The sequence below is a fragment of the Buceros rhinoceros genome, unplaced genomic scaffold, assembly GCF_000710305.1.
Source record: "Buceros rhinoceros silvestris isolate BGI_N320 unplaced genomic scaffold, ASM71030v1 scaffold5050, whole genome shotgun sequence".
Classification (NCBI taxonomy): domain Eukaryota; kingdom Metazoa; phylum Chordata; class Aves; order Bucerotiformes; family Bucerotidae; genus Buceros; species Buceros rhinoceros.
This window is the reverse complement of record NW_010388909.1, coordinates 106,222-128,163: the sequence shown is the minus strand read 5'-3', so window position 1 is coordinate 128,163 and position 21,942 is coordinate 106,222. Positions and strand designations below refer to the sequence as shown.

Genomic DNA, 21,942 nt, shown 5'->3' with positions numbered 1-21,942 from the left:
ATTATTTTATTATTATATTATCTCAACAGTGTCTATAAGCCTGTCTATTTTCCTTCCTAAACTGTAACCTTTTCATTGCAGAGACTGTGCTGGGGACATGCTTTACTAACCATTTCAGACACTGCTTATTGAGCGTGATAATAGTGATAAAACTAGAAGAAAAGGAGTGGGGGGAGATGTCATAGTTCATCATGAACAATGTTTGTAGAATTACAGGCACCAACCTATCTCTCTTTTAATTATGCTGTCAACTGACTGGCCCTGTGATTCTGCTTAATGAAATAGGGTATGGCTGGATGATGGAGCTAATGTTCAGTGTTGGGTCAGCATGTAGGGACAGTGGTGGCCCCCTGGCTCTAGATTAATGCTCATCAGTGCTAGGAGAGAGAGAAAAGATTTTGCTAACAGATGTTAGCAAAGCATGAAAAGGCTCAGAGAATCCTTGCCATGCTTGGAGCATTTGGGCACGAACCATAGAGCAGAGAGGGCAGTGGAGAGATTTTTTGAAAGGTGTTTATACTTGTATATAAACCTGTGTCATTTTAGGTCGTCTTTGTCTTTCTTACCCTCTCATAAACTGAACTCATCCTGTGACTCCCTTGAGGATTGCATGTTGCTAGTTTAAAAGCATTATTGCTTTTTGATGTTTTAGTGGGAATTTGCTCACTCTGCTTTGATGCTGCATCTCTCAAACCATCTTTTTTCTGACTCTGACCTCAGCCGGTTCCTAGGTGGTCTGCGTAACCCTTGCATCTTTTTCTTCTCTGCCTTTTGCTTGTTGCATTGCATAACAACCCCAGCTGTGCAACAAAGGCATGATTAGCCATTTAAATAGTCTGCATCTGCCAGCTGGTATTAGTCTGTGGAGCTACTACCTCATTTCATAACTTGCTCAAAGTGCTGCAAGGTAGAGATAATTTTGCACAGTGCAGTTTTTTTGCAGAGTGAGGACAGCATGTTAAACAGATCAAGTGACGTGCTAACAATGAAAAAGCAAGTGGATGGGCTATCTGCTGAGCAAGATATTGCCCTGGAGGGTTAAAAGCCGGTATGATGCTATTATACCTGATCTTTGACTACCTGCACTTGTGCTGTACAAGCAGGCTTTCAGGCTGTGCTGATGGGGCTTTGTTTTTATTAATGATAGCAGCTGCAGTGTTTTTACTCTGCTGTTGGCGAAATTCTTTGTTTTCATCATTCCTGTCACTTCCTGTATAATAGGCATCTCCACACATGGTCTTTCAATATTTATTTATGTGTCTTAAGTATTTAAAGGTGAAGGAGATTTTCAAGTGGTCATCATTCAAGGGTTGTGCCTCATTTCTTGCACAGGGTCTAGCGAAGCTGAATGGACTGTTGTTGACTCCAAAAGGCTTGGATAATGTCCCAGAGATTCATTTTCTTTTACTCCTTCCCCTGACAAGTGTGCATGTTTCAAAGTGCTGCTGCTGGACTGTTGTGTCCTAATCGCAGAAAATCCCACCTAAATCAGACATGACGTCAACAGTGTTGCTCAAGCAGTGAGCATTTGGTCCATTGTTCTGTCCCGCAGCACACTTCTCTAGTCACAAATCAGGGAAGTGTAATTACGTCAAATGCATAATATCTTTCAATAGGAGGTGCAGCCTCAGCGCTTCAGGCATAGCATGGGGATTTGGATGTGGCCGTTGTTTGCACTGGCAGACTTTTTGTTGTTTTCAATAATTCTGTTCTCTCACCAGCACGTTTGGTGTAAGATCCCGTCATTACATAAGGCATTATTCTTTGCTGGCAAACAGATTACCTGTCAGGTTCAGAGTGCACTGCTGGTGCATAACATACTGATCCATCATCCCCTAAATTTATAAGGATAAATGCAATCTCTCAAGCTAAGTTGATATATATCAACTCAAAAGTACATTCACCTGGGATGTATATCAGGATGATACTGAATTAATCTTTGTTAGGTTTAGATAGCTTTTTCCCAGTGAATTTTTTTGGAGTGACAAAGATGCAGCTAGTTAATAAAGTCCACTTTCAAGTGATGACAGCTTCACTTTTCAGACAATTCTTACCTCATTTGATTTATGCAGCATGTTTCTGTACCCTGAAGGCACTTTTTGGGCTCTCTGGGAGTAGGATCAGACCATACCCATCAAAGAAGTTGTCTCTTTTCTTTGATGGCATCTGTTTCTGAAGTGTGGTGGGGGTTTCCATGTTTCACCATCTCTAAGCTGTTTGTTTCTACATGCGTTTTAATGTCTGCTTCTGGCCATTTTCCCTTGACCTCATTATAGCTTTCTCTGTCTCCCACTGAGCTGATGAGACATATGTTCTATGCAGTGCTTTTTTGCTCAGTCACACTGAAGATACAACCTACTTCGGAGGACCGCTACCCACCATACAGCCAGCATGGGTGAGCTTGCATCTGGAATTAGCCATTCAAGGGTTACGAGGCCTGCTTGCTCATTAACATTCCGGGTTCGTCAGAAAATGTGCATATGATTTGCACCAGTGACAGTCTTAATCCAGCAAAATCCTCTTTCAAAGGTGGTTTAAGTTGGCACCCAGTTTCTGCCTCTGGTTTGCAGAGAACTGCAAGAGCCTGCGAGGAAGCGTGTTACCTCTCAAGTACCTGAGCATGTCTTGCTGGCTTACCCTTCTTCATCAGTAGCCACCATGCGCATGCTGAGTGGCTTGTGCCTGGCTGTCACAGCTTACGTTATTTAGGGCAGCAGTGTTTTGTTTCAGAGCGTGCTTTCTTCCTGGTGTATCTGCGCAGGACGGCTGTGCCCTGCTCAATGACCAGTCTTGGATCATTTTTGCCCTGATTTTCTTAGTCCAGTGGGCCTTAGTCCAAAAGTCCCTTAGTCCAAAAGTCCCTTAGTCCTGGGACTTTTCCTCCTCAGTGTCCTTTGAATTTAAGCCACGCTTCTTCTTCTGTTTTCCTTTAGTGTAATGTTTGTGATTTGGAGAGGGTGGGTGGTCAAAGACAGAAGACACAGGTTTGATTTTCAATCTGAGCTCTGAAGCTGTGGTTTTCTGATGCCTGGAGTTATATGGCATTAATATATTGTGAGCATAATTTTGAATCTAGCTGTCTTGAAAGGATTTCCAGAACCTGGATTAGTATCGTCCTTCACGGTATAGGAAGTAGGGTTTGGATCCATAACTCGCTTTTCTGATTATAAACAGCTTCCATGCCTTGATGGTGGAGCTCCAACTTTGGATAGCTCTGTGGTGCATTTTTCAGAGGAATAATTTATTCATTGGAAGAGACAATTTGCTACATTTTGGCATCATCAAAAGCTGTTTACCAGTTCTCAAGACAGTAGTAGGTTAGTAAAAAAAAAAAAAAAGTTTATTTTGACATTTTCTAAGTGGTGTACAATTAGGATAACTGAAAGTCCAAAAATAGAACATAAAAAAGAAAATGTCCAAGTATAAACACAATAAAGGATGGCAGTCAGGAGATCTCAGGTCAGGAAATGATTTTGTACCGCAGGACGTGGAAATATCCCTTTCTGGGGTATGTTGAAGATGCATCTGTAGATAGGCATGACATACAGGGCAACAGATGTAAACAGAGCATTTCCTATTGGCTTGAATAAAAATAAAAGGATAAAATGAAACATTTTCTTCTTTTCTTTCCAGGGCAAGAAAAATATTTTTCTTGTTAAGGTGTGTTAGGGGTGACCGTCTCCTCCCACAGCACTGGCCAGGATTCTTCTGCCTTGGCTGCTGGAGCCTAGCCTGTTGCCCGGGGGCCCAGGGCCGCTGCCTGGGCTGAAGGGACTGCTGCCTTCCTGGTTGAAGGTTCTCACACTCCCTCATACCCTCATCAGTTGGTCTGACTGACCAGGTTTGGTTTTGCTTGCTGCCTCCCTTATCATTTGTGGTCAGGTTTGTGTCCCTGTATGCTCTTGTTTATGGATTTCTCATTTTCTTACTGTTCCTTTTTAAAAAATTATAAGTTTTGATTTATTGAAGAGGTCCTTGACCAGATACCCTCCAAGAAGCAGACAATGTCCTTCCGCATTCCCTAGTTCCTCCCTCATTTGTCTAGGAACTAAAAAGCAATTTGAAAAAGAAGTAAAACCCTGTAGTATCTAGTCTTTATATAAACTTTAAAGAAGAAAAAGCTTTTATAAAGCTCATATAAAATTGGTTGGTGAAGGAGTATATAAGAACCAGATGGATGTATGTTAAGGGAGAGAGGAGGCAGGATAGAAAGATTTATGCAATTGTTTCAGCACCACCAGAAAAAAAAGAGGTAGCAGCTGAAAGCAGTGGGTTGGAGTAGAAAGAGGAAATAATATTTTATGCTGACGACGGTAACCAAAGGTCCTGGCAGAAACATCCTGCAGACTAACATGAGGGGAAAGAATGTTAGATGTTAGGGGAAGTATGTGCCGGAAACCAGTGCTTTCTACCAAGAATGAAAATCCCTTTTTGTACCTCTAAATGGAAAGTTCATGACGAATTGTTTCTATTGTATTTGCCACTCAAGCTAGCCTTCAGGATCATCAGGTTTTTTCCTCTGCTTTGATGAACCCATCCAGATTTAGTACCAAGTGCAGGTGTCATTCATATGTGCGTAATCCTGTCTTTCGGATTATGTCTGCTGCCTTCACCCATTAGACTCTTTCACTGCTTCATCACAGGAGGAAATTGAAAAGTCCTCGGAGGAAAGCATTCTGCAATCTCCAGCACATGGAGAGCGATTTAAAAATGTTGGCAATCTTGTTTTTATCCTCTTCTGGTACTCTGCAAGAAGTATAATAAATTTCAGCTAAGCTCAGATCCTTTGCCCAGAAACAGCAAATTGAAAGGTAGGTGCAATACGTAGTAAGAGACTAAGCATGTGTGTAAGACCTAAGAAAAATCAGCCTATTCCCTGTCTTTCTTGGCTTCTCAAAACTAGCCGGAAGAAAAGCAATAAAAAGTTACTTTATTTTTTCCTTAAAGGGAGTAGTTATACTTAGAAAAATAATAAATTATGATTTATCTACATTCTTTTTCGGTAAAACTATTATTTTTAAGCCAATAAATCTTCTCTGGATTTTTGTCTTTACATTTGATACCAGGAAATGCACTCATCTGTAAAACAAAAGGGATAGTGTTCCTTCCCACATGAATCTCCCCAGCTAAGTTCAACACGCTCGAATTTAAAGACTGAGTTTCTGTATCATGCGTAGCTTTTAGTGAAAAGTTGAATGACTGAAATTAGTTCTGTTTTATTTGGATAACAGAGCAAAAGGCACAGACTGCTTTTGTAGTAAGTTTGGTCACCCTCTTTTCGAGGAAGTTTGTTTTAATCTGTTTTTTATGGCAGTTTTTCTGCCATCTGGTCTGGAATGTGTTACAGGCAGGAGCTTCTACAGAATTAGTTAAATGAGAGATGTGCTGGCCTAATACTTAATTTATACTCCCTGCCTCCTCTCTCGTTTTTTTGGTGTTTTTTTTTTTTTCCAGTAGCTGCGTTGCATTCTAATTTCTGATTTGAAAGAGTAGTGAAAGCACAGTGATTTTCAAGATCCATGGAGCACTTTGGTAGGTTAAAGCTGATCTGCTGGAATTTTTCATCGCAGTTTCATAATTTTTCCACAATAGCTGGTTTGCTGAATGAGGAAGCGGAAACCTGCCAAAAGCTGTCATTGTGCTGAGAGAGAACCAAATGGTACTTCTGAAAGATAAAGCAGGATGGAGAAAATCAAGCTGTCAGCACGTATAGTGCAGTTTAACAGGACAGAGAATAACGCAGTTCTCACGGAGGAAAAATTGACCCAGAATGAATTAAAAGTAGGATTTTAATCTCTGTGCTTTATTTTAGTAGCAATCAAAAAAATAATAGCGGTTTCAAGTGACTCTGAGAGTAGAGGGAGGTGGAAAAATAGATTGAACAGTTTTTATTTAGCTCTGTAGCCAGTTCCTGGCATGTGGGTCACAGGGAGAAATTTCCTAGTATACTAGCTGAAAAACCCTTAGCAAGATTATCTCTTCAGTTTTAACTGATGTCTTAGCTAATGTGTACTTCACTAATGACAGTCACTCATCTTCCATCAAGCACACAAATAGCAGTGCAGATGCTTCGAAGTTTTACGCCACTGAAATACGAGGATTTATGGAAGGAAAATGAGAAAGGAGCTTCTGCCATTGTGGTTGTAATAAGCTCTTCTTATGTACTAGATTTCTTGGTAAGTTATGGTGTACCTGTGAGCGCTCAAGGCTGTTGCCAGAGAAGTGTAAATAGGGAGCTTTCTAATACAAATTCATTTTTTAAAGTTATTTAGGAGATTTATTTAAAATGTTGTACATTTAGAAGTGTAAAACTGGTGAAATAACTTTAAATTGTGAGTTTGTGAGTTTGGGTATTGTAATCCTAGGGTTTTATTCTTTATCATTATTGTTTTTCAAACCTGACAAAGGTTTGTTGCTTTTTTTTTTTGAAATGAGGTTTTGATGTGGAGGGTATGGGCTGTTAATCTATCACATTTATATCAGAAAATACCATGCTGTGAAGTTTCAGACTATTGTTGTGGAAGAAAGTTGAGGTTTTTTTTCATGGTTCAGGTCAGGAAATCAGAAGGTGGTTACTTGAATATTACAGGAACTTTCCCAAGAAAGTGAAATTCGAGATGATGACAAGCAGGATATTTTAAGTGGGAGATTGTGCGCATATGGAGGTTGAAAGCATGTGAAAGCGTATAACACCATACTCAGCATAAATGCAAAAATAAAGTAAAAAGCTGTTGACAGTGCACAGATTGTGCTGTAGAGGGTAATTATGCAATACTCTGTCCGCTCCTGCGGGAGGGGGGATTACATTACTGTGATCCTTCAAAGGGAGGCCTTTGAAGGAAGTCCCTGCTGCCCTTCCTAGAGTCCTTCCTGAGATAGCAGCTTGGTACAGCCCAGGCTAGACCAGTGCTCTGACCCTTCCCTGGTATTTGGTGGCCTTGCCCTGGTTTTTTTTCCTGCAGGCAGTATCTGGAGCATGAATTTTACTCCCAGTTTCAGATGTGAAACTGGCAGGAAAGCAAAGCGCTGCCCTGGTTAGGCTCTGCTCAGTAAGCCCATGTGCGCTGTATCCCTGCATGATCCCAGCGTGGAGACTCGAGCAGCGAAGTGTTTAGGGCTTTGCTTTTAATTCCCTTGTAAGATCTCAGACTGACTTGTACTGACGTGATGAAGACCCAGTTTGGTTGTTCCTGGCTGGTAAAGCTACACAGCCTAAGGACAGGTCTGCTGGCTGCCTCCCAGTGCTGCCCTGGGCTCCCAGTTGTAGTTCAGAGACAGCTTATGACAATGGCAAAACGTGGGTTGTTCCTCATCTTTCTTGCATTGCACTGGTGCACTTCCCTTACCTGATGTGTGGTGGAGACATAGGTATGCTGCTAAATAGAGAGAGCTAGGGACAAATCCATGGCTCCAATGCTGAGCAGCAGAGACTAGCTTATGAGGACACTGACTGAGTCCCTGTGGCGTATTTGTCTTGGAGAGAAATAGCTGGAGCACCTGAACCCCAGCCAAAGTATGAGCTAACATCATTAAGCTATTTTAACAATCAAGAATCCAGTACTTCTGCTGGCTTTTGAGGTCCTTTTTAATTTACCAGGGACAATGCATTCCTCAGCAGTTATAAAGTATGGTCATCCTGAAAATGGATACTTGCACAAGTTTTTGCTGTTCTCTTGGGTAGGAGAATTTGTAGAACAAGGCTTAGACAGTGAAGAAGGTATAGATCACTCAGTTGCCTGTACATTTGACTTTGTATGATTCAATTTGTGCGGGTCTGAACCATCCAGTCTTACAAACTGAGACCACTGAGTTTGGAATGATGTTGGGTGGGGTTTGACTGCTGGACCTTGGGTATCCTGAGCTGGAAAGGAGAATTAGTTTAAAGAAAGTGTTGGGAGAAAACTGATCTCTGCATCTGGGCTGAGCAGGAAGCTTTCTCTCCGTGTCACTAGTGTGAACTGTGAGTCTGCTCATAGATTTTCCAGTATAAGTCACAGATGTCTTTTTAAGATCATCTGTGAGCATTTTTTTATAGCAAATAACCATCATAGCTTAGAGGCAAGAGGACACTGGAGGTGTTCCTGATTTCTTTTTTCCCCAGCGGCTGACACTTGTAGCATTTGATTCTTTATCACAAGTTTTACGTTAGTTACAGGACGCTACAAAGCGTTTCAGGGCTGCTGGAAGCTCCTAAAGAGCCATCTGAAGTCAGCATCTCTTACAGTGCTGATGCTGCAGGATTTCCAACAAGCTCTTTGCTTTGCATCTTCTCCATTCCCCCTTGGTTTCCCTTCTGGCATCTCATCTCTGCCGGATCACCTACTGCACGTCCCTGACCCAGCCACAGCAGAAACCACCCAGGTGATGCCTCTGATCCTGTGGCATTGTTGCCCTGTCTGTTGGGACATGTTGCTACATGCAAATGAATTGTTCACCAACAACTGAAGTTAGGTTGTGCTGAAAAAGATACTGCTGCTGGCCTATCCCAAGAGACCTGGTGGTTGGTATACTGTAGCTGAACTAGGTCATGCCTCTGCCCTGTGTGTACCTAGTACTCCAGCTCTTGGGACTGCAGAGAACGGCGTGGAGAAAAATAAACCAGAAAACTAACTGGCATGTATTGGTTGAACTACTTTTGCCAGCTGACTTTCTGAAAGGAAATTCATTCAGCACTCTAGTATGCCCGTGTGCAAATTGTTTATGCTTTTGACTACATGCTCCTAGGTCCATTAAGCTGGAAATGAAACTGGGAAAGGCTGCTGGAACAGAACACACAGGACTTTTCTACCAGAGTATTGGTGCAATATGCTTAGGGGTTTTTTTCTCACTTCATGCTCCAGCACAGCTGCCGCCATCCCTCATTTCTCTCGGTACACTAAACTTCCAGAGTTCAGGAGTGCAAATGATGATGCTGCGTGAATCATCTCCGTAGCCTTGTGCATCCAGATAATACCATTGTCTTTAGCTGTGTGTTCGCAGTGTGATTCTTCTGGTGGTTCTGAAACTTTAAATATGTGGCATATGATATCATAAAGACTGACCTGTGTACTCATTTGATGAAAGTTAGTGTAAATCCGTTGACATCAGGGGAATTCTGTTAATTTAAAGCATCCAGACAGTAATTTAATGATCATATTTCTATTCCATTTCAAGGTATATTCAAAATAGAGGAATCTTATAAAATGCAACATTCCTTAGGTTGTTCTTTTTAACATAAAGAATGTAGATGGTGGGGGAGATGGTTTAATTTTTATAACAAGCGGGACCCTTGGTGTTACAAACAAAGTGCTAGATTTGCTGGAGCAAATACAGGTGCCTGACTCTTAACTTGGTAAAGCAGAGCAGCACTGTGCACTGAAGCTTACTAGAGCAGCAGATTAAGAAAGGGAAATTTTGGCCTTGAGGCAAATTCGGATAAAAACATGTTGCTTGTTGAAAAGAGTATTTGTTTTCCAAATCATTATCTGGATGAAGCCTCTGGATAAACACCTCAGCAATAGCTGCTGAGCGTTGCACATTACCGTATGAGCTATTGTGCCCCCTGTCTGTAACACAAGAGGCTGAATTTCACCACTTGTACTGTTTGATTAGCTGCTTTGGGAATATGTGTACTGAGTTGCTAGGGACTTAAAGCTGTCAGCCCAAGCAACTGACCACTGACGAATCTTCCCAGCATTTGGATCCTTCTGGGAGTGTTACTGCCTCCTCAAGGGTGAGTTTATAGCCATGGCTGTTTGTCCCCTGTGATTCATAGCCAACCTCAGGTTCTTCGTAGCTGCTGACAGACTTGATATTTGTAGCTACTTTCAAACCTACAATTTGGCCTCATCTGAAAAGTACCTTGGCCTTATCAAATGGATGCCCTTAAGGTATTCTGTTTTCCGGGTTCTGAGTTTTGTTGTAGACCCTAGACCATACTTTCTTTCTCACTCCAAAATACCCTTTAGCCTAGTCATTAGGTCCAGGCTGAAAAGTTTTTGCAGATAATGTCTATCTGCTGCTTCAGGGAGACGAGCCACTAATGATAGCTTTTGTTCCTGTTTGATTATTCATTAATACTTTAAAATGATGGCTTGATCTGTGTTCACATCTTTAACGTTTATTGTAATCACATAAAGCATGTGGGAGTTATTTAGTATTAATGTGATTGTCTGAAATCCTTTGGTAGAATTTCTACTGCATTTCAGTATTAATTACTCTGAGCATTAAAGAAAAGGAGCTTATTTTTTGTGCTGTCTGAATCTGAAAGAAAGCTTGATTCTGTAAGAGATGGTGGCAACTTGCTTTCCTTAATCATTTGAATGTGAACATCTGTAAAAGCTGATGTTCTTTAGGTTTCCCCAAACTCTAGCACTTTCAGAGGTACAAAAACAATTGAGAAGATTAGCAAAAGCTCCAGCATGTTTCAGCTATGCATACTTTGATTTTTTTTTTTTTTTTGTCTTTGAGTGATCTAGCTGTAGCAATTTAAACTGACTACAGGCTGTAATAACAACTGAGGAGAAACTTTGGCCATTTAATCCTATTAAAAAGAAGTCTAAGTGGCATTCTCAGCATTAAACTTCATATATCTTGAAAAATATATCTGGATGATCTACTCTAAATAGTGGACTCTCCTAAGGGCACCATATTGGAAGCCTAGTGCTAGGAGCATCTATCAAGCCTTGAGAAAAGGTAAAAGGAAGTTGACATTCACTAAAGGGCAAAGAAGAGGGAGATTAATGGAAACAGTGAAACATCCTACCAAAAGCCGAAGTTGTTTCCAAGGGAAACAGAATTTATTATAAGCTCTGGCTGATTAAATACTTTATCTATGTAGCAGGCAGAAAAAGTTTCGAAAAAGAACTAGAGGAATGAAAACCTAATGCTACATCCTCCTTCTAGCAACAGCACAAGCCAAAAAGCAGCAAAAAGCTCCCACCTTCCCTACCTGCCACGTGTGTAGGGTCACTTGATGACCAGGTATAAAAGAAGTGATCAGAGAAGACACGGGAAGGCTGTATGAATTCCTTGCATCTTTGTTCACTGTGGAGAATACTGAGGACATTCCCTGTGCCCATGGGGAGACTCAGCAGGCTGAAACTGAGCTGATTATTAGAGAACTCACGGTATAGATACAGGATTGATGTGAATGTATTGGCAGGACTGGACTCACCCATGAGTGCTCAAGAACAGTAGTGTGTATTTCCTCACTTAAAACTGCCTTGGTACTTGAAGGCTAGAAGTTTAAACACTGGAATCAGTGTTTGAAAATAGTTCAAGCAGATCTGTAAGCCTGACATCTCTACCAGCTGAATTGGTAGAGACTGTATTAACAGATAATGTTAGTGAGCCCTTGGATAAATATATGTGCTGTGGATAAATGTGAATGAGTCAGCACTGTTGAGTCCAAGGGAAATTTTGCCTTGTAAAACTTTTGGAGTTCTTTGAATAGATGTATGCAGATAAGGGTAATCTATATCCAGTAGATAAAGTCTGCTTGATTTTTTTAAAAGGCTTTTGACAAAGGGATCAAGGCAGTCATATCATAAGAGGGAAGGTATCAGTAAAATAATTGGTTAGAAGGATGTGGAGAATAAGAGATTAGGCAAATATTTGGATGTAAGATTCACTGGGGTTACTGCGTCAACAAATTATACCAGTATCAGGAAATCTTCTGAGCTGAAAATACCTGGATGTGCACCTTAAAATACACTGGTCATGTTCTTACTCTTCCCTAGGTAGCTGCATATGAGTTGCAGAGTGAAGGGTGGGCTCTTTTAAAGATCTAACGTGCAGCAAATCAACACATCGCAAACACTGTTGGAAGCCTTGAGAAGCATCTAACACCTCTAGGCCTAATTGAGCAGCACCGGAGTTGCTGAGAAACATTGCTGTAAATTGGTATTAGATGAAAGTAAAATCTTTTTCTTCAGGAAGGATGTTTTGAAAGTTCACTGAAGGTAGTGACTTCAAGGTCTGCAGCGGCAGTCCTTTGGCTGGCTTGAATTCTCCTGGCTCATATCCAGGGATTTTACTAATGGCATGAGCTCTTGAGCCGAGGACTGGAAGGGGCTTCCTTATCTGTCAAAGTGCTGTTTGTTTCTCTCTTTTTCTACCCGTTTGGTCTCACGTTCGGCTTCTGTTAATCTAACTGCCTCAGAGCAATTTATGACCTCTTTTGCTTACACTCAGGTGGCCACTAGTTCGTTGCTCAATTGCAGTGCTTATTGCCCTAGGTATGCATAACAGCTAGGGTTGCCCAGAGCGAGTGGCCAAGAGAGGAAATACAGAGATAATCTTTTGCATATTTTAGAGTTGTGTAAATTGATTTTACTCCATTTAAAATGTTGTAGATTCACCACCTATTCTAATGGGCTCTGAACAATTCTTTTTATTATCAAGCTTTTAGTTGACAGTGTTGTTGCAGCTCCCGCTGCAGTCCATGTGGCATGATCTTAGAGATCACCAATGAGACAGGTACCATAGTTTAAAAATGGTGCTCATCTACTTAAAGAAGAGCCTATCCTAGTTACAGTTGTTGCCATAATGTCTGTATCTCCTGTTTGAAATGATTTCTCTTCGGTCTACATTTTTTGTAGCACAGAGCTTCTTTAAAAAGAAAACACATTCAATTCAAACATTGCTGTTTTCTCTCTATATCCAGTTCTCTTTGGAAAGAGTCAAAAAGATTGAAGAGAGGATATAGCTGAACATCCTGTTCACTGATATTTGCAAATTATTAATACGTGAAGGATGTCATGACGTTACAGAGAAAACTCAAAAGACTTAGCAAAAGTGTTCTCAGCCATGAATACGTCTTTCATGGCTGTAAACTTTTGGTATATTTGGGTTACAAAGCAGGTGAGTCCAGCGTGAACAGACAGCAAAGTATAGTGTTGCTACCTCTGTGTTTGCTGCAGTGCTGTTGCAGGCAGTGATCTACAGAGACCTGTGTCTGGCCAGTAGCTGGGTGAAAGACCTCGATGTGCAGGAGATACTGCACTCTTCTGTTGCTGTTTGGTTGCTGTCCCAAAGACACGGCAGATTGTCTTAGGTTAATCAAAAGTAAATCTCCTGAAGCCTCTTATGTTGCCTTTTTTGCAGTTTCTTTTCCCATTAAAACCTGAGAAAATGTGTGATCTGCTTATGTTTCTTCTCACAGGCTCACTCTGGCATGCAGTCCAGTGAAATTAGATGCTGAAGGTATCAGACTTAGTTTGTGGGTTTTGAGTTTTGGGGTTCTTTTCTAGATGATTTCATAGGTTCTCTATTTTCTCATCCTCCAGACTTTCAGCTGTAAAAGCTGTGAAGTATTCAGAAGATTTAGAAATACTAGGCAGCAATTTCATTTTGACAATACAAGTAGTTTACAGCCATGCTGTTCTACCTATCCTTTTATATTATTTCCACTTGTGCCTGACTTCAGCAGCCACAATCTTCAAAGAGTCAAACTAAGATGTGCAGTTCGTCTTTTGAAAGCTAAGATTCAAGCTGTCAGATAACAGAGAAGATTGATGTTTAGCTCTGCTGGTTTTGGAAATAGTAGCTATTAAAAGCACACTCTAATCTGAGTTAGCAGAATAAGGATCACATGCAGTCCCAAAATACCAGTGAACACTGATTTTAATGTTTCATTGCTTTGGCGTATAGGATAGCGCTTCATTCCGTTGAAAAACAGAGAGTCAGCTTTCCCTTGGTGCTATATATATATATGTAGCATTCCCAGGGTGACAGCGTAAGAGCGGTAATGGGTGAAGGTTTAAAAAAACTTCTTAATTAATTCAGCCATAAAAGGAGCCTACCTCTTCATGGGGATTAGAGCCTGTCTCTGCAATGTCTAACAGGGCTTGCTGAGTGCATGAAATTATTCTGAAGGTCATGTGCTAAGGACAGAGTGTCATTAAGAAACAGGCTGGCAGAGAAAGATGTAGTCTGCAGTCACTGTGTGTTTCCTTGCCTTTTGGTCTTTGGACTTGATGGTGGCAGTAACCAGAATCCCCGACATAGAAAAAACCTTTCAAAAGGTGTTTAAAAAGGAGAATGAGGCTAATGTGTCTTTAATCTTTGGGACGAGAGCTGGAAGGAAAGCACAGGCTCTTCAAAGTTGGAAGCCCCCATCCATAAGAAAGAGGAGGCAGCCTTGGGTCTCAGCAGGCTACGGGCTGTGTCTAAGGGATGAGCTGAAGTGAATTTGTGAGTCAGCCATATCCTCAGAGCAGTGAGTGTCTCCACTGAGAGTCAGAGTGGACGATTTGCTGTCTTTGGGTCCATAAAGGGCAGTCAGGTGCCAAGGAAGAAGGGCAAAGGCCAAGGAAAAGATGGGAATAGCATCATCCTACCCATGCCATAAGCTCTCAAGTGGGTGACCATGGTGCCCGTGGAGGGACCTGCTGTGAGAACAGGTGAGAATCCCTTGTGCTGAGACTGTTTGAAGTGAGATTAGACAGTTTAGCGATTATTCGAGGGATCCACCATAGAAATAAAAGCTTCTTGCATTGATGGAGAATGTTCGGCATCTGTTATTTTATTGGTTTGGTGATCAGTCTTTATGATTGATCATGTTACTTCATGCCTTTTCTAATCACTCTCAAGTTTGTTGTGGGCCTGATTTTTTCTTTTACCCGAGGCTCTGAACATACTTCCAATGAGATCAGAATTGGTTTTGCCATTGGCTTTAATGGGATTATAATTGAATCTTGAGTCAGGCAGCTATCCTTAGGCTAAACTGGCTTATGTAGTTGGGGAAACTGGGGTAAAACAAGAAAGAGGGTCAATCTATAGTACTTTAAGTGCTTATTTCTGTCTCCCTGTGTGGACAAGTAAAATCGTCTACCTTGCACGTAATGCGCGCTGAAAGTGCCTACGTGGAGAACGAGCACGTGGAAACCAGTGTGCTGTTAATTGTGTTGTAATAAGGTTGGCTACAAGGTCTGAAGGGGGACATAAGCAAAAAGTGCATGATATGAATGAGAGCGCAGGGCACTGAGGGGGGCATCCTATATGAAAGCATAAAAGCACTCTGAGAAATGAGCACAGTGGAAGTCCTCTGTCACAGCAGTGGAGGTTGAGATGTGCGGTTGCAAGCTGACTTGTGACCCCGCGTGCTGCAGCAAATTGCTAAATCATTCTTGGCTAGTGCTGACATCAAATTATCTAACTCATTTTTGTGAGGTTATCCTTTGCCATAGGGACAAATACAGAAGTCTTTATATGCCTTCTACTGTATTCCCTTGAGCTCTATTTGTCTTAATTTAAAAAAAAATAAACTATTTTTTTGACATAGGGGCTGTTCCCCTCATTACTCAATTTTATTTTTTTTCCCCCCTGATAAGTCAACTTACGATTAATCCAGGATGCTGAACGTATGAGTCTGCAGATGCCGATACAGGGACTGGGATATCATCATAGGCATGAGATAGGGACTTTCCAGGGAGATCAAAAAGAAACCAAGACGCAAGAGAATGCTGCCACCATTATTGGCACGTGAGTTAGCTCAGCGTCACTGCAGCAAATTCTTTGTGGTTACTGTAAGTCCTCTCTTACTAGTGGAAAGCACTTCTGTCCCTGAGTATCTGCTAAAGAGCATCAATAAGAACATTAAAATCAGTTTAAAAACAAAACCCAAAACACTTAATGCTCTTAAGTCTTTGACTATACTGTCATGAAAATGTGGCAGTTTTCTCCTGGATGCATCTTTCTCTGTGGGAAGATGAGCAGAGCATTTGAGGGAACTCTACAGCTGGTATCAGGGAAATTATTTCTCCAAAATCTGTGCAGCTGTGCTTACCCGTGCCTGTTGAAAGTTGTGCTTTTTAAGTTGATCTGTCATATTGACCTGACAGCAAAAATGTGTTGCTGATGATTTTATTTGCTCGCTGTCCAGTAATGAGAATAACAGAAGTAAAGTGCCTGCGCTCAACGTGCTGTGATCTGCCTTCACCAGCATTCGCAGTCATTGGCTTCTCTTTGGGCTGCCGTCAAGCTGCCAGGATGCATTACTGCAAATTACTGAGGAACTCATGTGGTCTTCACGTGCTGCTCAGGGCTCGGGAGATTCCGGATCCAGTTTTATCTAAATATTGGCAACCCGCCGTGCACTTGTGTGAGCTTGACTGCTGAGGGTCAGAGGACAATCCTGAAAGTACTTCAGCTGTGTCTTGCTTAGAACCGAGTCAGGGACGTAATGTCACCCAAGATGCAGGAAGGGCTGGATCATTCGATGCATGTCTTTTGAAGCTGGGTGAGTGGAGAGGAGCCGCATGGCTTCTGGGCTGTGCCCCTGAGAGTACTGAATGTGCAAAGCACGTCAGCTAGACGTGAGCACTAACTAGGAACCAGCGGCTCCTCTTTCAAAGAAGGCTGGGCACGAGGGAGGGTGTATGTGCCTATTTGGATGTGCGGACTGTGCTGCTGATGTGTCCATGCCAGGACAAACAGGAAAAAAATGTATCATCATCCTCACGCGTGCACTATAGAGCTGGTCAGCTGCAAAGGAAAAGCACTCCTGGTGTCTCCGTCAGGCATGGAGTAGCCTTCTCGCTGGCTGCTGAGGTGGATGTGTTATAGGACCCTCAAAGCTACTGCTGGAATGGGGTTTTCTGCGGGACTCTGTCTAGGTTGGGAGTTAAAGGAAAATACGCTTGAGCTCCCAATACCATTTTTAGAAACTTGCTGATGTGCAGCATTTGTTCCCATATTTCTCAGCCTCTCACCAGCCTGTGAAATGTCAGAAAGCTGGACAAGGCTTCTAATATGTACCCTCATGAGGAACACAAGATGGGCAACAGCTTTTTGGCTGTGTTAGGCCATCAGACTAACCGTAATCGGTGTGTTTTATGTTTCTGCATGGGCTCATGGCCACCTGTATAATGTCTTGTCTGTTGGACTGGGCATGATGCCTACTGACACTGTGATCCAGATGATTTGCATGAGGCATGGGGTTCCAGGAGGGGATGATGTTCCTGAAGGACAGTTTTCAGTAGCCTGACAAATGCCGTCCCTTCTGCATGAAGACCCTCCTCCCATGCACCGCTCTCCTGACAGTGCCATTCCCTGCTCATTACTTCAAGGCATTTGCGAAGATTCATCTGGAAGAAACATAAACGTGTTGTGGCAATAATAGCAAATGCATATTCAGGAGCAGTCCCCGGCCCTCTGTGACTGTATCGGAGCAGTTTTAATGTGTTGTTCTTACAGCTGCACAGTGGTTTTCTGTGAATGGTAAATTTGCTGAAAAGTGCTGGTTTAGAATAACCTCATCTGTTTGCCATCTGAAGTGGAATTTGTTAACTAGCTATGAGTGGGAAAGGACTTGGTGAAACCGGCTCCTAGGAGTGACAGAGGGCATGTCTCTGCCTTCCCCTCAGCCAAGGTGCAAGAACCCCATTGCATCAAGCTGTGTGCTCAAGTTTCCTTTACTGTGAATCATAGAATCATCTGGTTGGAAGAGACCTTAAAGATCATCGAGTCCAACCGTTAGCCCTGCACTGCCAGGGTCCCTACACCACGTCCCTCAGCACCACATCCGCACGGTTTTTAAACACTTCCAGGGATGGGGACTCCACCACCTCCCTGGGCAACCCGTTCCAACGCTTAATAACCCTCTCTGTAAAGACATTTTTCCTGATATCCAACCTAAACCTCCCCTGGCGCAACTTGAGGCCATTCCCCCTCGTCCTGTCATTCTCAATATGGGAGAAGAGACCGACCCCCACCTCCCTACAACTTCCCTTCAGATAATTGTAGAGAGCAATAAGGTCCCCCCTGAGCCTCCTCTTCTCCAGACTGAACAGTCCCAGCTCCTTCAGCCGCTCCTCATAGGACAAGTTCTCCAAACCCTTCACCAGCTTTGTGAAAGGAGCCTGCGTTGCCCACCTTCCAGTGGATGTCCCAAATTATGGTGAGGGCGATACACTGAAAGCCTGCTGCTGGTTTTATTCTACCTTTTTTAAGAAATTAGGGTTACTGGAACAGGGTTTGGATACAAAGGCTCTGAGTGCCTTGGTGAATATTGAACGTAAGCTAGGGATTTTTTTTTTTTACCCTTAGTGACTGATGGAAATTGGACAAGTTTGATAGACTGGACCCAACTCCTGTACCTGATAATCTGCCGGGTTGTCTTGCTGCTCCTTAGGAAGAGACTATGGTAAAGCCTGTTTTGGGGAACACTTAGCTAAAGGTGTGGTATCAATGGAGTGAGAGAGCCCATATGAGAAGGTTCTGCAAAGAGACAATGGATTTTTGCCAGGGCACCTGTCACTTACATGCAGCTGTGTCTTGGCTGTTTTGATGGAAAAAGATGCCAAATGCAGTAAGTTAGGAAATTATTGTTTTGTTTTGTGTGTTCAGGTTGAATTGATTTTTTTTTCTTGAAAAACAATGGTTTTGTCTACATTAACAAATAGCACCATGAAGTAGGAGCCAAAACAGTAATGAGGACCCAGGCAGATTTCAGGGTTTTTTTCTTCAAAACTGCTTTATTTTATTTCCACTTAAGAGAAATTTTGGAATAAACTTGTAGCAAATCAGGAAAATCAGGAGACTAAATATTGTATGTTGAAAATGTCGTTTCAGCCTTTTAGCTTATTAGGAGTATGTCGAGTTTTGTGTCAAAACAAAGACTTCAAAAAACCTGGCACATGTTCATGAGATATTTGAATATTGTCGAAGCTGTACTTTTTTATTGGTACTTTTTTCAGCTGAAATTTTATCTGGTGCTACCTGAGGTCATCTGGCATGCTGCTTAAACTTACGTATCTTCCTGTGTGTGATTGTTGCTGTTGTTTCAAAGAAGTCTATACATAAAATTTATCTCTTTGTAACCATTAAAAAAGGTATTCTCATACCTATCTCTCTGCTTACACCAGAGAAAGGAAAAACATCCAGTGCTGCTGTCTCAACTTTCTCATTCTGATTCCTCTGCTGTGTGACTATGAAATCAGGCATGACACTGCCTTAGCTGCAGGAAACAGAGAGAGGGGGCAGCAACCAGGGCAAGATGGGCATTTGGGATCTGAGAAAAAAAATCAGGAACCATATATGGGAGAGCAGCCCAGCTGCGGTGAAAGGAGCACGTGTGAAGTTTGTGCAGAAGTGGCTTTTAATGCAGTGAACTTTGCCTGCGTGCTGAAGGCTGTAGACAGAGTCATGTGGTAAAGGCAGGGGAGGGCTTCCTGGTGTTCTGAGGATTGCGTGGACACTGGGAAGAAAGCAGATTATTGAGAGTAAATCATAGTGACCTTCTCATGCAGATGTATCCTCCAGTGGAGTCTGCACCCCAGGACAGCAAGGGCAGGTTTGTGGCTTAGGTGGTGGGTTTTACCCCTGGCTCTGGCTGACCTGTGAATGAGTTAGATCTAATGATACGTATTCAGGATACTTCAGTATTTTGAATAGTGTCACATGCGGGGACAGGTCAAACATCAGTGCGGGTTTCGGTGTATGTGAATGGCCTGGGTTTTCCTGCCAGATGTCTCATTCACCTTGGCATATCCAGAAGCATATGGCAAGCAAAGGTTATAGCCTTGACAGGATACTGGTTTTGGGGTAGTATATTAGTCCAACATCAGGGATAAAATAGATGTCAGCAAACTGCTTTTGGCAATTTAACAAATTTTAACCTGATGCAGTTTTTATATCAAGAGATGAGAAGACTGCCATATTAGAGAAATCGTCGGTACATATACATTGCCCTCCTTGTAGTTGCCAGCTAGTTCCTCATTTAACTTGCACGCTACAAATAGCTGCTCTTAAATGTACTCAGAGTGTAAATCGTGCCATCTTAAAGACCAGCACGAATTTGGGTGCCTGTTGCTAGGTTTTTGTGGTGCCACTTGTCCTAAACAATTAATTGATATCTGTTTTACTTGTTTGTAACGATGTATGTTCCTTGAAATATCTCTCAATTCCAGAATGAGAATTAACTACTATGGTAGCATAACCTAAATTGCTATACAGGCATGACAGAAGCAATTCTTACAAATCTTACAAGTTTTGTAATTCCAGTGTTACTGTTTAAAGATTTATTGGTATTGCTTGTTCAGCACGTAACTTGGATACTTTTTTGTATGCCTTGAAGAAACAAGAACAATGCAGACTTTAAAATTTGTTTTAAAGATTCCTGTGCCTGAAAATGTAAGTTGGTTTTTGGACAGAAAGCAAAATGTCCCTAAAAATGATTGATTTGCAGGAAAACTATCAGCATTCACTCAGGGGTTTTTTTGAAAAGATGAAATCAGGAGCATTTTGCTGTTTGGAGTTAGCAGATGGTTTTCAGTTGTCTATTCAGGTTTATGTTTTTAGAAGAGAGGCAGTGTCAGACAGAAGTTTGTGTGGACTTCCTCTGGGCTAGAAAAGGTGTGCAGGCAATTGCAAATATGTGTATGAAGAGCAGCTTTTAGCTGAGTCTTGAAATATCTGGGAGAACCTATGTGTGACTTGTTTTTCTCTGTTTTACAGGTTTCAGAATCTGCTGTGGTCTCGAAAAGCATTTGTGGACAGCGTGAAGGTGTATAACAATAGCTACATCTACATGCCAGCCTTCTCAATGAAGACAGGGACAGGACCTTCCCTACGTGTCTACTACACCCTGGAGGACTTCGGTGCCAAGCAGGTGGTCCTTTTTGCCAACCCCAATTTCTTGCGTGACATTGGCAAGTTCTGGAAGAGCAAAGGTATCCATGCCAAACGGCTTTCCACGGGGCTTTTCCTAGTCAGTGCCGCTCTTGGTCTGTGTGAAGAAGTAACAATTTACGGCTTCTGGCCGTTCTCGGTGGACCTGCATGGGAAGTTTATTAGCCATCATTACTATGACAATGTCTTACCCGATTCTGGATTCCACGCCATGCCGGAGGAATTCCTACAGCTCTGGTTTCTTCATAAAAGTGGTGTACTGAGAATGCAGCTAGAACCGTGTGAGGACCCTTTAATCCAGTCTTCTGCCTGAGGATCTTAGGAGTCGGTTTGGGAGATCCAATAGTTTTTAATTTCCATGCTCTCCATCAGAGAGTTCTGTTTCTGTTGATTCTTTTTAAAGGGAAAACAATCGTGGATCTGCATGGACCATAAAAAACACTTGAAGGCCAAATGGATTACGTCCTTAATGTTTAGTGCTTTATGGAACTGGGGTCGGGGAAAGTGAATCTCTCCTTCAAGTCCATTCAGCAGCATTGTGAAAATAATGTCAGAAGCACAGCTGAACTTTCCAGGGGACGTTTTTAAATGACCAATGTAAAAAGGGCATTAAGGCTCGGAGAGACACAGGGCCACCCACAAGCTTTTGCTGACAGTGCCAAATATGACTGTTCAAAAATCCATTTCATTCCAGATTGGCACCTCATACAACTTTCCTTTTTTCTTTTTTTTTTTTCCTCTTTCCTCTGTTTGTATGTCCGTGTGTGTGAGTAGGAGAGCATGTGAGTGTTGTTGACTTTGTTTCTTTCCTTTTTCTTTTTTTCCCCCCCTTTTTTCCCCCTAATGGAACGAAAAGGAAAGGCTTAAAAGCCCCAGAAGCTGAGTACCATCATCTCCTCTGAAGACCGTCTCCCACGGGTGAAGGATGCTAAGAATCCAGTTAGAAGAATGTCCTAGGAATGCCCTGCTGCTAGGCGTGGATGGACCTGTGTTGTAGGTTTTGTCAGGATAGTTTAGGTCATTGCACTTGTAGACATGCTGAGGCTATAGTGTGGGCAAGACCCGGTCAAGAGAAATTGGTCTGAAAATAAAATGTGTGTTGCAAAACCAGCAGTGAAACGCAGCCTGGTTTCAATTGACCTGCCGCAAGATTTCCTCAGTGACTTTTGTAGTAGGGATGGTTCCTGACCTGTTTTGCTCTCCAGCCTTAGGTAGTAATTCTGTATTCATTTAGAGTCCAGATGTTCATTGAATGTCAAGGGGATTTGAGGCGTTCAGTGAAATGCAGAATGAGGTAATTCATTTGCTTATAGCAGAAAAACTGCAGAA

The 21,942-nt window shown here is 42.2% G+C and overlaps 1 protein-coding gene across 1 annotated transcript; it reads left to right on the top strand.

Annotated features, from left to right (window-relative positions):
• The first annotated feature begins 14,350 nt into the window (after window positions 1–14,350).
• On the top strand, window positions 14,351–21,141 carry LOC104489776 (alpha-N-acetylneuraminide alpha-2,8-sialyltransferase-like). The gene is made up of 3 exons (XM_010131981.1): window positions 14,351–14,384; window positions 15,315–15,465; window positions 20,440–21,141. Exons 1-3 carry the CDS (start codon window positions 14,351–14,353, stop codon window positions 20,924–20,926), a joined length of 672 nt encoding a protein of 223 aa, XP_010130283.1. The 3' UTR covers window positions 20,927–21,141.
• Window positions 21,142–21,942: the final 801 nt, after the last annotated feature.